This window comes from Dendropsophus ebraccatus, chromosome 8, assembly GCF_027789765.1.
Source record: "Dendropsophus ebraccatus isolate aDenEbr1 chromosome 8, aDenEbr1.pat, whole genome shotgun sequence".
Taxonomy (NCBI): Eukaryota; Metazoa; Chordata; class Amphibia; order Anura; family Hylidae; genus Dendropsophus; species Dendropsophus ebraccatus.
Window position 1 is genome coordinate 8476811 of NC_091461.1, and position 14824 is coordinate 8491634.

Consider the following 14824-nt stretch of genomic DNA (forward strand, 5'->3'; position numbering starts at 1 on the left):
CAATCTTTCAGTACTGATCAGCTGCTGTATGTCCTGTAGGAAGTAGTGTTTTCTCTCCAGTCTGACAGTCTGCTCTCTGCTGCCACCTCTGTCCATGTCAGGAACTGCCCAGAGCAGCAGCAAATCCCTATAGAAAACATCTCCTGCTCTGGACAGTTCCTGACATGGACAGAGGTGGCAGCAGAGAGCAGACTGTCAGACTGGAAAGAATACACCACTTCCTGCAGGACATACAGCAGCTGATAAGTACTGGAATACTGGCGATTTTTTTAATAGAAGTAAATTACAAATCTCTGGCACTTTCTGACATTTGAAAGATTTGACGTTTTTCTTTTTGCTGACCTTTAGAGGGCATTGCCATCCAGAAACACTGTTTTCCTAGTGCTTTGCCATAGCCTCGCCCCTTTGACCAACATCATAGCAGTTCATGGGCCCCAGTACTACATACCCATTATAATTCCGCTGCAGACCAACAATTTATAAAGACATTATTATAATAAGACTGGACCCCTACCCTCTGACTATACCCACAATGCACTGCCAGGGAGTTATTACATACTTACCCGCAGGACAGACGGTCACGCTACACATGTCCCATCTCAGCTCTCCGTCCTTATCCTGAAAGTAACACCACGGCTTCTCTGCCCCATCCGGGTTCCTGTGTAATGGAGGAAACGACAGGGGTAAGTATGTGCCCCCCGGTCATTGATCAGTGAGGTCATGCTTTCAGATTACTAGAAAACAATAAGAAGGTTGTGATAAGAAGGTGAGGGAGTAACAGACAGATACAGGATCAGACTACACAAGGATTGAATGTAGTCTGTTACCATGGAGACACATGGCCAGGGTGATAGTCTAATAAGGACGGCCCCTATCTGTATGCCCTATTAGGATATATGGACATCACAGGGGGTCTCTAGCGTTGGACCCCCATAGATAACAGCTGCTCTATTATAGCAGATCGCAGTCAGTCTTTACAAGTGTTTATCGGTTTGGCCGCCATGTAATACAATGTTCCCCCGGCTTTGGCTTCTCCTGGATCCCCATTCCATATCATGTATCTGTGTTACCTGCAGAAATTGTGCTCCCCAATCCCGGACTGCCATATATCTGGAATAAAGGCGTTGACGCCCTCCCTGACCAGGAGGTGGGAGTCCCAGGGCAGGCACTGGTGCCCCTTCTCTGTCTGGCTGGCATGTCCGCGGTATCGGAGCCCGTTGTTCTTGTAGCAGTCATTGGACGCTGAGGCGGGGGACAAAATGATTGACGCACAATGAGATGAGTCACAAACGGCAGATGACAAAAGAGTCCCACCCAGGATTAGGGAGAGTCCTTACATATATGTCCTGGATTACTGGAGGAAGAGCTGGCACCTTATAATTCTGTTATCTCTAGAAGATGGTGCCAGTCACTCCTATTGTTATCCAGCCCTGGAGCCGGAAGTAGCTGCTCCCTGTGCAGTGTCCTGGTACCTGGTTCCCAGCTATTAGTGTTGTCATGTGGCTGGGGAAACTCTCTTAAAGTGTTTGTTCTGTATTATTTCTATGTAAAAATATCCAGTACTTATCAGTTGCTGAATGTCCTCCAGGAAGTGGTGTATTGATACAGTGATCTCTGCTGCCACCTCTGTCCATGTCAGGAACTGTCCAGAGCAGCAGCAAATCCCCATAGAAAATCTCTCCTGCTCTGGACAGTTCCTGACATGGACAGAGGTGGCAGCAGAGAGCACTGTGTCAGACTGAAAAGAATACACTACTTCCTGCAGGACATACAGCAGCTGATAAGTAATGGAAGACTTGAAATGTTTAAGTAAATTACAAATGCGTATAGCTTTCTGACATCAATTGATTTGAAAGGAAAAATGAAATGACCGGAGTTCCCCTATAAAGGACGGCATCTCTACAGGAGATTGCTTATCGTGTAGTTCTGTATTATAGTGTTACAGACGTTGCGGGTAACCCGTATACTCACCGATCTCACAGAACTTCCCCTTGAAACTCTTCGGACAGACGCAGGCAAAGGTGTTGAGGGTTTTTTCCCGGCAGGTTCCTCCGTTCTTGCAGGGGTTGTGGGTGCAGGGGGTCTCCGCTGCAAGGAGAACAATGTCATATACAACCCCAGGGTGTCCGTGCTGTCACTATTCACACGTAGCAGAGCTCCACTTACTCGATTTGCCCACAATTTTTGGGGAGATGCAGTTGTTCCACCAATTTAGGACACGGTAACCCCGGCCCGAGCCTCTTACCTGTGCTACATGTGGGTCCGTGGTACGGATAGTGACAGCGACAATTGAAATACGGAAGGTACTTGAGCAGAACACAATCGCCGTGGGCGCAAGTTTCTTTCTTACACGGCCGAATCGCTGTCCACAAAATATACGGAAAGGAGACTTTAAGGTCATGACTGCTTGAACAGTAAAGAAGTTTATTTGTGTATAGTGATTCTTCCACAGCCTTACTGCTTGTACAGTAAAGAATCTTTATCACTAATAGTAAATCTTCCAAACCTTACAGCTTTTACAGTTAAGAAGCTTTATTGTCTGTAGTGAATCTTTCGTAGTCTGACTGATTTCACTGTGAAAAGCTTTTATCATTTCTAGTTAATTTTTAGTTTTTTCCCCCACCAAAGCTTTACTGCTTTTACAGTGAAGAATCCTCGTCATCTATAGTGAAAATTTCACAATCTTACTGTTTATACAGTAATGAGACCTTATTGGCTATAGTGTATCTTCTGTAGACTGACTGATTTTACTGCAAAGAATCTTTATAAATTATATAAATGATCATTTATAGTTCATTTTTTACTGTGTTTTACAAAGCTCTTACAGTAAAGAATCTATAGTGAACATTTCACAACATTTCACTATGTTTACACTCTGTATGAAACCGGCCGGGTCACGGAATAGCCGCTGTCAGAAAAGATCGTCCCGGCCAGTACCGCATCCGTGCACGCCTTAATCTGAATTCTTCGCTGCTCACAATGGAGTGTGCGGACGGAGCCGCATGGTACATTAAGGGAACTGACAGGGTTTTCTGTGGCCACTATTCACTTAATAGCGGCCGCAGAAAACTGATATGTCAGGGATCCCGGCCGGAGTGTATATCATGTGTATACACTCCGGCCGGGATTCCTTAGAAGGCAGCACTACGTAAGTATCTTAGAAATCACGGCCGTTGTTACAATGGCTTTGATTACTACGGTACTAGCGTAGTGTGAACATGGCCTTACACCGTAAAAAATCTTATTGTCTACGGCATATCTTACATAGACTGACTGATTTTACAACAAAGAATCTTTATAAATTATAGTGAATCTTTCACAGCCTTACTGCTTTTACAGTTAAGAATCCTTATCATCTGGTGATGGGTATAGCTAACAGTATACGGTATATGGGGGCATCCTGACTCTCCCGTAACAGGTGCTGTTAGTGGAGAGAAGGGTGGGGCGTGATGGATTGTGAAGGTGTATGGGCTCCTTTACTGCTTGTACAGTAGAGAATCCTTATTATGCTTGGTCATTATAGAAGCTATGAGTATGTCTGGTGCAGACTGTATCCGTTAGAGTGCCCACTGACCACACACAGATCCATCCGCCATATTGGTCCTCACCTGCAGATGTTCTTACCCTTCTCACAGTTTAATCCGTTGAAGAACTCCATGCAGCGACACTTGTATCCTTGCTCCGTGTTCTCACACGTCCCATGGTTAAAGCAGGGGTGAGAGCTGCAGGGATCTGAATAGGAGGCGTCATATATTAACACAGCACACAACACACACGGCTCAGCTATTCCTGAACACTCCTCAGCTCTACACAACTCTCTATAGTGTACACTACATGACATGAAATAGACAGTGGCAAGGACTCTCCATGCCTGTTAAGTGGGCGTGGTCTCCTGGTGTGATGTCAGAGCTGTGTGCCCCTCCCCTCTCACAGCAGATGCTGCATCCCCTTCCTCTCCTCTCCATTTAAAGGGGAACTTCAGCGAATGTATTTTTTCTTTTGGTGACTGGTGTCAGAAAGTTATATAGATTTGTTATTTACTTCTACTTAAAAATTTCCAGTCTTCCAGTACTTATCAGCTGTTGTATGTCCTGCAGTATGTCCTGTATTCTTTCCAGTCTGACACTGCTCTCTGCTGCCACCTCTGTCCATGTCAGGAACTGTCCAGAACAGGAGAGGTTTACTATGGGGGTTTTCTACTGCTCTGGACAGTTCCTGACATGGACAGAGGTGGCCGCAGAGAGCACTGTGTCAGACAGGAAAGAATACAGGACATACTGCAGGACATACAGCAGCTGATAGGTATGGGAAAACTTGAGGTTTTTAAATAGAAGTAAATTAAAATTTACAGTATAAAACCTTCTGAAACCAGTTGATCTGAAAGAAAAATATTTTTGACAGAGTACCCCTTTAAAGGGGTTATCCAGCAGCACAAAAACATGGCCACTTTCTTCCAGAGACAGCCCCACTCTTGCTACTCAGTTCCATTGTAGTGAATGGAGCTTAATTGCAGACCGCACCTGAACTGGAGACAAGAGCAGTGCTGTCCCTGAAAGAAAGTGGCCATGTTTTTGTATCACTGGATAACCCCTTTAAATTGAATTTCTGATCTATTTGGAGACAACAATCCTCTAGGAGGCGGGGCGTCTGCTGAGATGTGAATCACTGGGGATTTACCCTCCATGGCGTCGTAGTAAAACAGGTTCAGTGCATACAAGTCTTCAGCAAGTTGTCTCTCTAGATCTTTCAGCAGCCGTCCTGCAAAACAGAGGCATGATGGGATGGGGATTAACAGGCGGAGTGACCCCCAAGGCTGCCAGACCCCTATGCTATATACAGGCTATATGGTCTAGGCTGCATTGTACGTGGCTGATGATAGACTGATACATTGTAACAAACCCCATCTGTGTGATCAGGACTCGGCCAGTGATCAATAAAGCAATGTTCCATTCACTGACAGATCTTTTCATTCTAAAGCTTTACATAAAACTAGAAAATCCCTCCCCTGGGTGTGTCCATCCTCTCACAGGCCCCGCCCACTCTATGCCCCGCCCCCATATACAGAAATCATATTTACCATGATGAGTCAGACGATGCGGAATCTGCGGAGAGAAAGACGAGAATGACACTCGGAAGAGCGAAGTCACCGCAAGCAACGCAAACTTATCAAAAACTTCTAATAAATATAATAAACTTATCAAAGATTTATCAGACACGTCTAATAAACTTATCAGTAACTTATCAGAAATGTATCTGAAACTTATCATAGACTTATAATAAACTTATTATAGACTTATCTGTAACTTATAACAAATTTATCAGTAACTGATCATAGACTTTATAATATTATATAATATATTATAAAATATTATAATAAAATTATCGGAAACTTATCAGAAACTTATCATAGACTTATAATAAAATTATCGGAAACTTTGTGTTTTTCACCATCTCTGCTTGCTGTAAGTGAATCGCAGCATTTTTTGTCCTGTTACTTCTCACAGCTGAGGGTTTGTGTCCGGTCCAGACTCTGGGAAGAAAACACATGAGCAGCACATCCCTCTTCTGCCCTGCTAGTTTGTTACAATGTATCAGTGCAGGTGAAACATATCAGTCTGCAGTACAACTGTAACAAACTCCCAGCTGTGAGAAGTGTTAGGCCAAGTCAGGTTTTGGATCAGATCAGGATTCTTGCTGTTCACTGAGAGGAAGCAGAGATCATGAAAAAGAAGCTGAACACAAAGGTTATCTGAGAGGGTGGTCAGTTCTGAGTGGGTGGTCAGATCCGAGAGGGTGGTCAGCTCAGAGAGGGTGGTCAGCTCAGAGAGGGTGGTCAGCTCCGGGAGGGTGGTCAGTTCTGAGTTGGTGGTCAGCTCTGGGAGGGTGGTCAGCTCTGAGTGGGTGGTCAGCTCTGAGTGGGTGGTCAGCTCTGAGGTGGTGGTCAACTCTGGGAGGGTGGTCAGCTCTGAGAGGGAGGTCAGCTCCGAGAGGGTGGTCAGCTCCGGGAGGGTGGTCAGTTCTGAGTTGGTGGTCAGCTCTGAGAGGGTGGTCAGCTCCGGGAGGGTGGTCAGTTCTGAGTTGGTGGTCAGCTCTGAGAGGGTGGTCAGCTCTGAGGGGGTGGTCAGCTCTGAGGGGGTGGTCAGTTCTGGGAGGGTGGTCAGTTCTGAGTGGGTGGTCAGCTCCGAGAGGGAGGTCAGCTCTCTCTCCCACAGTGTATATACTGCTTACACAGACACACAGTATATATATCCTGCAAACACAGACACACATACAGTCACATATACACATACCCACCACTGGGAGTTGTTGTCCTACCACACAGGAGCATGCTGGAGTTGTTGTCCTACCACACAGGAGCATGCTGGGAGTTGTTGTCCTACCACACAGGAGCATGCTGGGAGTTGTTGTCCTACCACACAGGGGCATGCTGGGAGTTGTTGTCCTACCACACAGAGCCACACAGGAGCATGCTGGGAGTTGTTGTCCTACCACACAGGAGCATGCTGGGAGTTGTTGTCCTACCACACAGGGGCATGCTGGGAGTTGTTGTCCTACCACACAGAGCCACTCAGGAGCATGCTGGGAGTTGTTGTCCTACCACACAGGAGCATGCTGGGAGTTGTTGTCCTACCACACAGGAGCATACTGGGAGTTGTTGTCCTACCACACAGGAGCATGCTGGGAGTTGTTGTCCTACCACACAGAGCCACACAGGAGCATGCTGGGAGTTGTTGTCCTACCACACAGAGCCACACAGGAGCATGCTGGGAGTTGTTGTCCTACCACACAGAGCACTAACACACACAGACAGAGATAGATATACTCCCAGTCACACTGCAGCAGTAGTGGAGGATGTCTCTGCCCATGAGGAGAAGCAGGTAGAGCGGAGGATCACACTGCTGATGTCTCCGTCGGGGGAGGGGGCGGGGTTATGGGCCTCTGTGAGCCGGGAGACGCTGTGGGGGGCGGGGGATGGGGGCCAGGCTGCAGTCACATGTCCGGGGAGAAGAGCTTCCTCGGCTGCTGTGCTGAGGCAGGGGACGGATATATGGCCTCAGGGGGATGCAGGTGGCGCCCCCTTCCTGCCGGGAGTGCACAGCGCCCTGTGCGGCCGCACTGCTCGCACACCCCTAAGGCCGGCCCTGACAAAAGTTCCAATAAAGACTTGAACATAGGACGACCAGATCTGTAGGATAAGTGCAGTGTAGGAGATAGTCGTGTCAGTAGTGTTGTGTTGAGGTAGAGTAGCAGAGAGGAGGATGCCGTGAGACTCTCAACCCATGTAGTAATGTGCTCTGCCGGGATGTTGGAGGATGAAATAGAATACTTAGAAGAATAATAATAATAAGAAAACCTGTGCCCGTGTATTGACCTTTGTTTTCAGTTTTCACACCAGCTTATGCCCACTAGACTCGGCTGAACCGTACTAATGGGTGACACAGGCCCCAGACCTTGTTACCTGGGTTGAGCAGAATGCTGAGGGTTCCCTGCTGACACCCGCGCTGCGAGATGGAGTTCATAGGCTTACTGCAACTTTGCTCCACCTGGATCAGTTCCTGGCTCTTTGGCTCTATAGTGGATACTGTCCTGCTCTGTGACTTCTCCTTGTCCACGGCGTGGGTTGAGGTTATCTTTAGGCTTGTCCTCTCCTGAGAGGTTTAACACTGCATAGTGCTTGGTGTAAGTAGTTGTGAGAAGGGTGGTAACAGTATACTATCCTGCGTCCTACCCATGCGGGGTACTGGCTAAGACTGACTACTCTTCCTGTCTCCTGTGTGAGTCACTTCCTCCCCAGCTTGTATGCTGCACTGTGATTGGGTGAAAAGAGTGCAATAGAAGAACAGAGAGGAGAGGTGATAGGAGAGAAGAAAGCAGAAATCCTACTGGTCTACAGATTCTGGTAACACATAAACACAATAACCCACAATACAGCGACATCTAGTGGCCAACTCTTAATACTACTTTTACCATTATAAGACCACAAAAGTACAGGCTTTTGCGAAGGGTGTATGCAACAGTAACACCTCTAGTGGGACACCACACGCTGTCCTGAGATCTGTGTAAAGTGAACACTGTCCTGAGATCTGTGTTAAGGTGAACACTGTCCTTTTATTTTAGTCTCACCCTAACAGTGTGCAGTAGATTGTCAGCTCCTATGCTCCGGGGGGGATAAGGTTCAGGCTGTGCAGGTTGGGTGGATGCGTCTCCTGTATGCACCATCATGTATGAGTCCCTGTGTAGCCGTCACCTTGGAGTCAGTTGGGCACATTAGTCAGGCACCGGGCATCCCTCCCCCATATAGTTATAGTACTTACCGGCTGAGAAGATGGGGTACAGGATAGAAGGATGAGGGCGGCGAGGAGGAATCCAGCCCCGGAGCTCAGCATGGCTGCAAACACCCTGCAGCTCTCCCCGGCCATAGCATAGTCCAGAGTCTATGTTGTCTCCTACAGGGTCATCCTCCCCTAAATCCCAAACTCCGACCTTTACATTACATGGTAAACAATCAGGCTACAAGCCGGGGGGGGGGGGGGGGGGGAGCAGATTACACAACATAAGATGTAGCAGAGCTGAGTGTGTCATTACCTGTAAGGGGCTACAAGTCTGGTGCCTCAATGGTTCAACACGATATAAAGAGCGGCCTCCATATCCCAACACAGCGCACCAGGCATGAGGAAGAGAGAATAACTCAGGAGTACAGATAATGTAATATATGACACCTGCAGTCCTATGTAACAGCACAGATAACACAGTGATATCTCTCTGAGTACAGATAATGTAATAGACGTGACCTGCAGTCCTATGTAACACTTAAGATAACACAGTGATATCTCTGAGTACAGATAATGTAGTAGCTGCCACCTGCAGTCCTATGTAACAGCACAGATAACACAGTGATATTTCTGAGTACAGATAATGTAGATGTCACCTGCAGTCCTATGTAACACCACAGATAACACAGTGATATCTCTGAGTACAGATAATGTAATAGCTGTCACCTGCAGTCCTATGTAACAGCACAGATAACAGTGATATCTCTCTGAGTACAGATAATGTAATAGCTGTCACCTGCAGTCCTATGTAACACCACAGATAATATCTCTGAGTACAGATAATGTAATAGGTGTCACCTGCAGTCCTATGTAACACCCCAGATAACACAGTGATATCTCTGAGTACAGATAATGTAGTAGTGACCTGCAGTCCTATGTAACACCACAGATAACACAGTGATATCTCTGAGTACAGATAATGTAGAGGTCACCTGCAGTCCTATGTAACAGCACAGATAACACAGTGATATCTCTGAGTACAGATAATGTAGAGGTCACCTGCAGTCCTATGTAACACCATAGATAACACAGTGATATCTCTGAGTACAGATAATGTAGATGCCACCTGCAGTCCTATGTAACACCACAGATAACAGTGATATCTCTCTGAGTACAGATAATGTAGTAGTCACCTGCAGTCCTATGTAACACCACAGATAACACAGTGATATCTCTGAGTACAGATAATGTAATATATGACACCTGCAGTCCTATGTAACACCACAGATAACAGTGATATCTCTGAGTACAGATAATGTAATAGCTGTCACCTGCAGTCCTATGCAACACCACAAATAACACAGTGATATCTCTGAGTACAGATAATGTAGATGTCACCTGCAGTCCTATGTAACAGCACAGATAACAGTGATATCTCTCTGAGTACAGATAATGTAGTAGATGTCCCCTGCAGTCCTATGTAACACCACAGATAACACAGTGATATCTCTCTGAGTACAGATAATGTAATAGCTGTCACCTGCAGTCCTATGTAACAGCACAGATAACACAGTGATATCTCTGAGTACAGGTAATGTAATAGATGTGACCTGCAGTCCTATGTAACAGCACAGATAACACAGTGATATCTCTGAGTACAGATAATGTAGTAGTCACCTGCAGTCCCATGTAATAGCACAGATAACACAGTGATATCTGAGGACAGATAATGTAGTAGCTGTCACCTGCAGTCCTATGTAACAGCACAGATAACACAGTGATATCTCTGAGTACAGATAATGTAATAGCTGTCACCTGCAGTCCTATGTAACACCACAGATAATATCTCTGAGTACAGATAATGTAATAGGTGTCACCTGCAGTCCTATGTAACACCACAGATAACACAGTGATATCTCTGAGTAGATAATGTAGTAGTGACCTGCAGTCCTATGTAACACCACAGATAACACAGTGATATCTCTGAGTACAGATAATGTAGAGGTCACCTGCAGTCCTATGTAACACCATAGATAACAGTGATATCTCTCTGAGTACAGATAATGTAGTAGTCATCTGCAGTCCTATGTAACACCACAGATAACACAGTGATATCTCTGAGTACAGATAATGTAGTAGATGTCACCTGCAGTCCTATGTAACACCACAGATAACACAGTGATATCTCTGAGTACAGATAATGTAGTAGCTGTCACGTGCAGTCCTATGTAACACCACAGATAACACAGTGATATCTCTGAGTACAGATAATGTAGTAGTCACCTGCAGTCCTATGTAACACCACAGATAACACAGTGATATCTCTGAGTACAGATAATGTAGTAGATGTCACCTGCAGTCCTATGTAACACCACAGATAACACAGTGATATCTCTGAGTACAGATAATGTAGTAGATGTCACCTGCAGTCCTATGTAACAGCACAGATAACACAGTGATATCTCTGAGTACAGATAATGTAGCAGTCACCTGCAGTCCTATGTAACACCACAGATAACACAGTGATATCTCTGAGTACAGATAATGTAGTAGATGTCACCTGCAGTCCTATGTAACAGCACAGATAACATAGTGATATCTCTGAGTACAGATAATATAGTAGATGTCACCTGCAGTCCTATGTAACAGCACAGATAACACAGTGATATCTCTGAGTACAGATAATGTAGTAGATGTCACCTGCAGTCCTATGTAACACCACAGATAACACAGTGATATCTCTGAGTACAGATAATGTAGTAGATGTCACCTGCAGTCCTATGTAACACCACCGATAACACAGTGATATCTCCGAGTACAGATAATGTAGTAGCTGTCACCTGCAGTCCTATGTAACACCACAGATAACACAGTGATCTCTGAGTACAGATAATGTAGTAACTGTCACCTGCAGTCCCATGTAACAGCACAGATAACACAGTGATATCTCTGAGTACAGATAATGTAGTAGTCACCTGCAGTCCTATGTAACACCACAGATAACACAGTGGTATCTCTGAGTACAGATAATGTAGTAGATGTCACCTGCAGTCCTATGTAACACCACAGATAACTCAGTGATATCTCTGAGTACAGATAATGTAGTAGTCACCTGCAGTCCTATGTAACACCACAGATAACACAGTGATCTCTCTGAGTACAGATAATGTAGTAGATGTCACCTGCAGTCCTATGTAACAGCACAGATAACACAGTGATATCTGAGTACAGATAATGTAGTAGATGTCACCTGCAGTCCTATGTAACAGATATAACTTGGAATCTCTTACAAAACAATGGCTGAGCTTTGTATTACAGTATTACTAGTATACATAGCAGTGTAGCTCTTGCTCATAGTCATCTAAATGCAGCGATGTGATTGGCTGCCGGTGATTACAACTTTAGAAAGAAAAGCACCTACAAAGTGAGATCTGGTGTTCATCCAGCAGGGGGCAGCATTGCACTGGATATCCATCACAATCCTCCGGCTCTGAGCTCCTCAGCCTGATGTTCCTCTGGAGGAGAAGATATCAGTCAGGAAAGAAGGAGAAGTGATGATTACATCTGGATCAGACACTCAGGATCTGCTGCTCCAACATAATATATGGGGTTTATGGATGCCATAGTGTTACAGTCAATAATTTATAGAGAGCTCCATGATGTCAATGCTCTTACAGTAAAGAATCTATACACTTACATAGTCTCACTGCTCTTACAGTAAATAATTTTTAGGCAGTTCCATATTGTCACTGCTTTTAGAGCAAAGAATCTATAGAGACCTCCATATTTTCACTGCAATGACAGTAAAGAATCTATAGAGACCTCCATAGTTTTGCTGCTCTTACAGTAAATATTTTAGACAGTTCCATAGTCTCACTGCTCTTACAGTAAAGAATCTATAGAGAGTTACATAGTGAGATCTCGGTGCTTCCCACTGATATATTTTGCATTGTTAGTAGGTCGCCCATCAATCGTAATTTTTATTCTATCTCTGCCCCATTTGATGCCCCCCCCCTTTCTCCTCTCTTTTGCCTCGGCTGCAGCGCTCTGTATTTTGAGGGGTAGGTGCCTCTTATATGTCATCCCCCCCTCCCCCCTTTAATTTAATGTAGTTCAATTGTACGACACTAATTCTACCGGCTGTGAGTCAAACACATGGCGCATTGCACTCAATTATGCCCGAAAAAAAGATTTTTTAAAAAACACTTTGAGCAGTTTTTGGTATTTTTTATGGCTTAATACGTCAAAACACTTGACTGCTGCAAAGACCTGATAGGAACAAAACGCCATAAAACTGCTGTATGAACGCTACAAAAAGCAACAAAAAAATTAAAAAAAAAATATTTATTGAGAAATAAGCTAATTCCTACATATACACTATACAATACAAAACGTATACAAATATATATATAATTGCTGAGCCTATGATGCTGCCAAAATCTACAGCGAACCAGCCGTGTTGGTCTGGAGAGGTACAGAGAGGGTGGAGTGGACCAGACTGTAGGAACTGATAAATAAATAGTTATCCTGGAGACTGACATAGATCATGGGATTTTTTTAACCACATGACTTGTAGCGCAAAAAAAGTTAAAAAAAAAATCTGAACAAAGGATAAAAAAAACAATTGCAACACATGTGTGTTTCCTTTAAGAATTAAAATATCATGAAAAATCATAAAATATCATGAAAAATCATAAAAAAAAACTGATGACAGTCTATGGAAGAGAAACAGAAGGAAAAAAAAAACATAATGGAGCCAGAGAGTGCTCCAGCACTGCACTCTCTGTACTTTGTTTTTTTTTTACCTAAAAACACTGGTTGTTACAGTTTCCCTACTAATGTCATTTCTTTGCATCATCTTTTAGGCAAAGTGTTTCTTCCGCCCTTATGACGACTTTTTTCTTATTCCATATAGTGTTTTCATACATGCATTTTTGTTTGCATTTTTTTCCGTACCAATTTCTTCTTAATGGTGCGTTCACACCTACAGGATCTGCAGCTGATTTTCTGCAGCAGATTTCATCTAAAAAACTGAACACAGCATCAAATCTGCTGCAGATCCTGTAGGTGTGAACGCACCCTAAAGGGGATTTCCGGGCAGAAAAGTTTTTCCTCTCCAAGTGTAGAAAGATCAAGATCTAAAGATAAAAAGGAAGTCAAACTCACCTGCCCCGATGCTGCACTGCAGCCATTTTGATGGCTCCCAGTCCCTGCTGTGCTTTACTTCTTCCTGTTTCCTGTGATGTCATGTTCCTGCTCAGCAGCAGCGACACAGGAAGCAGTGGGGACCTGGAGTAGTTAAGTTGGGAGCGGGAGGGGATTGGGGCAGGTAAGTATCACTTTTTTCTTATTTTTAATTTAATTTACCCAGAGGCATTTAAAGGGAATGTATCATAAGAAAGTCTCTTATTGTACAAATAATGTTTTTCTGTTAAACATATATTTTTTAAGAATTTTGGTGACATTTTTTTTCCTTTTTCCTTTCTCTCTATATTATAAAATAATCCTGATATCTTGCAGTTTTCATTTTCACCATTGGGGCTAAAACTAAGCTGAGACTTCCTGTTGTGTCTGTGGTGATAAGAGGAGGCTGCTGTAAAGTGATCTGTACAGCATTGCAGCGTCATGTGACACCGGTAGATAGAGGAGACAATAGCAGCTCCCTGTGGAATGACCTCTTCACAGGTCACAGAGCGCGCTCAGTAATGTCTCACATTCATCTCACGGGGACAGGGTCTGTCTATTGTCGTCTATGTCCATGAGTCATGCTGTAAAGTATTTCCCTTAATGCTGTTAAAGGGAATGTGTCACCTAAATGTTCTTTTTACTGATTAGAGTCAGATACCAAAAGTGTTCTTTTATTATAACATTTCTATTTTCTATTTTCTGACTGTAACTTTTTAAATTTCACTTTGTGTACATTGTTATGGGGGCAGCCGTATTGCCTGGCTGTTTTTAACAGCATTTAAAGACATGCTTTACAGCAAGACTCATGGACATAGATGACAATAGACAGAGTCTGCCCCCTTTAGACGAATGTGGAACATTACTGAGCGCGCTCTGTGACCAGTGCAGAAGTCATTCCACAGGGAGCTACTATTGTCGCCTTTATATACTGGTGTCACATGATGCTGCAATGCTGTACAGATCACTTTACAGCAGCCTCCTCTTATCACCACAGACACAACAGGAAGTCTCAGCTTAGTTTTAGCCCCAGTGGTGAGAATGAAAACTGCAAGATATCAGGATTATTTTATAATGTAGAGCGAAAAATGAAAAATTTGGAAAAAAGTCAACAAAAATTCTTAAAAAAAAAGTTTAACATAAAAATATTATTTTTTTAAAGTCTTTTTAATTTTTTTCTGATTTTCTGATGACACATTCCCTTTAAGAACAGCCCAGGCAATATGGCCGCCCCCATAACAATGAACAAAAAGTGAAATAAAAAAAATTAGTCAGAAAATAGAAAGAGATTAGAATAAAAGGTCCAGCCTTGGCACAACTCATATGCTCCCAGGTTGCTTTATTTCCGAGTTTGAAACCTTAATTAC

General features: G+C 44.0%; 1 protein-coding gene across 1 annotated transcript in view; it reads right to left on the reverse strand.

Moving 5' to 3' along the window:
- HABP2 (hyaluronan binding protein 2) overlaps positions 1–14824 on the reverse strand; it is a 67167-nt gene that overhangs the window by 4513 nt on the left and 47830 nt on the right. The window contains exons 2-10 of the mRNA XM_069981761.1: positions 11695–11788; positions 8587–8642; positions 5078–5102; positions 4678–4758; positions 3625–3732; positions 2246–2362; positions 1972–2088; positions 1071–1242; positions 564–658 (exon numbers count right to left, since the gene is read on the reverse strand). Coding sequence (XP_069837862.1) covers positions 564–658; positions 1071–1242; positions 1972–2088; positions 2246–2362; positions 3625–3732; positions 4678–4758; positions 5078–5102; positions 8587–8642; positions 11695–11788 — 865 coding nt within the window. The remainder of the gene's footprint in view (positions 1–563; positions 659–1070; positions 1243–1971; positions 2089–2245; positions 2363–3624; positions 3733–4677; positions 4759–5077; positions 5103–8586; positions 8643–11694; positions 11789–14824) is intronic.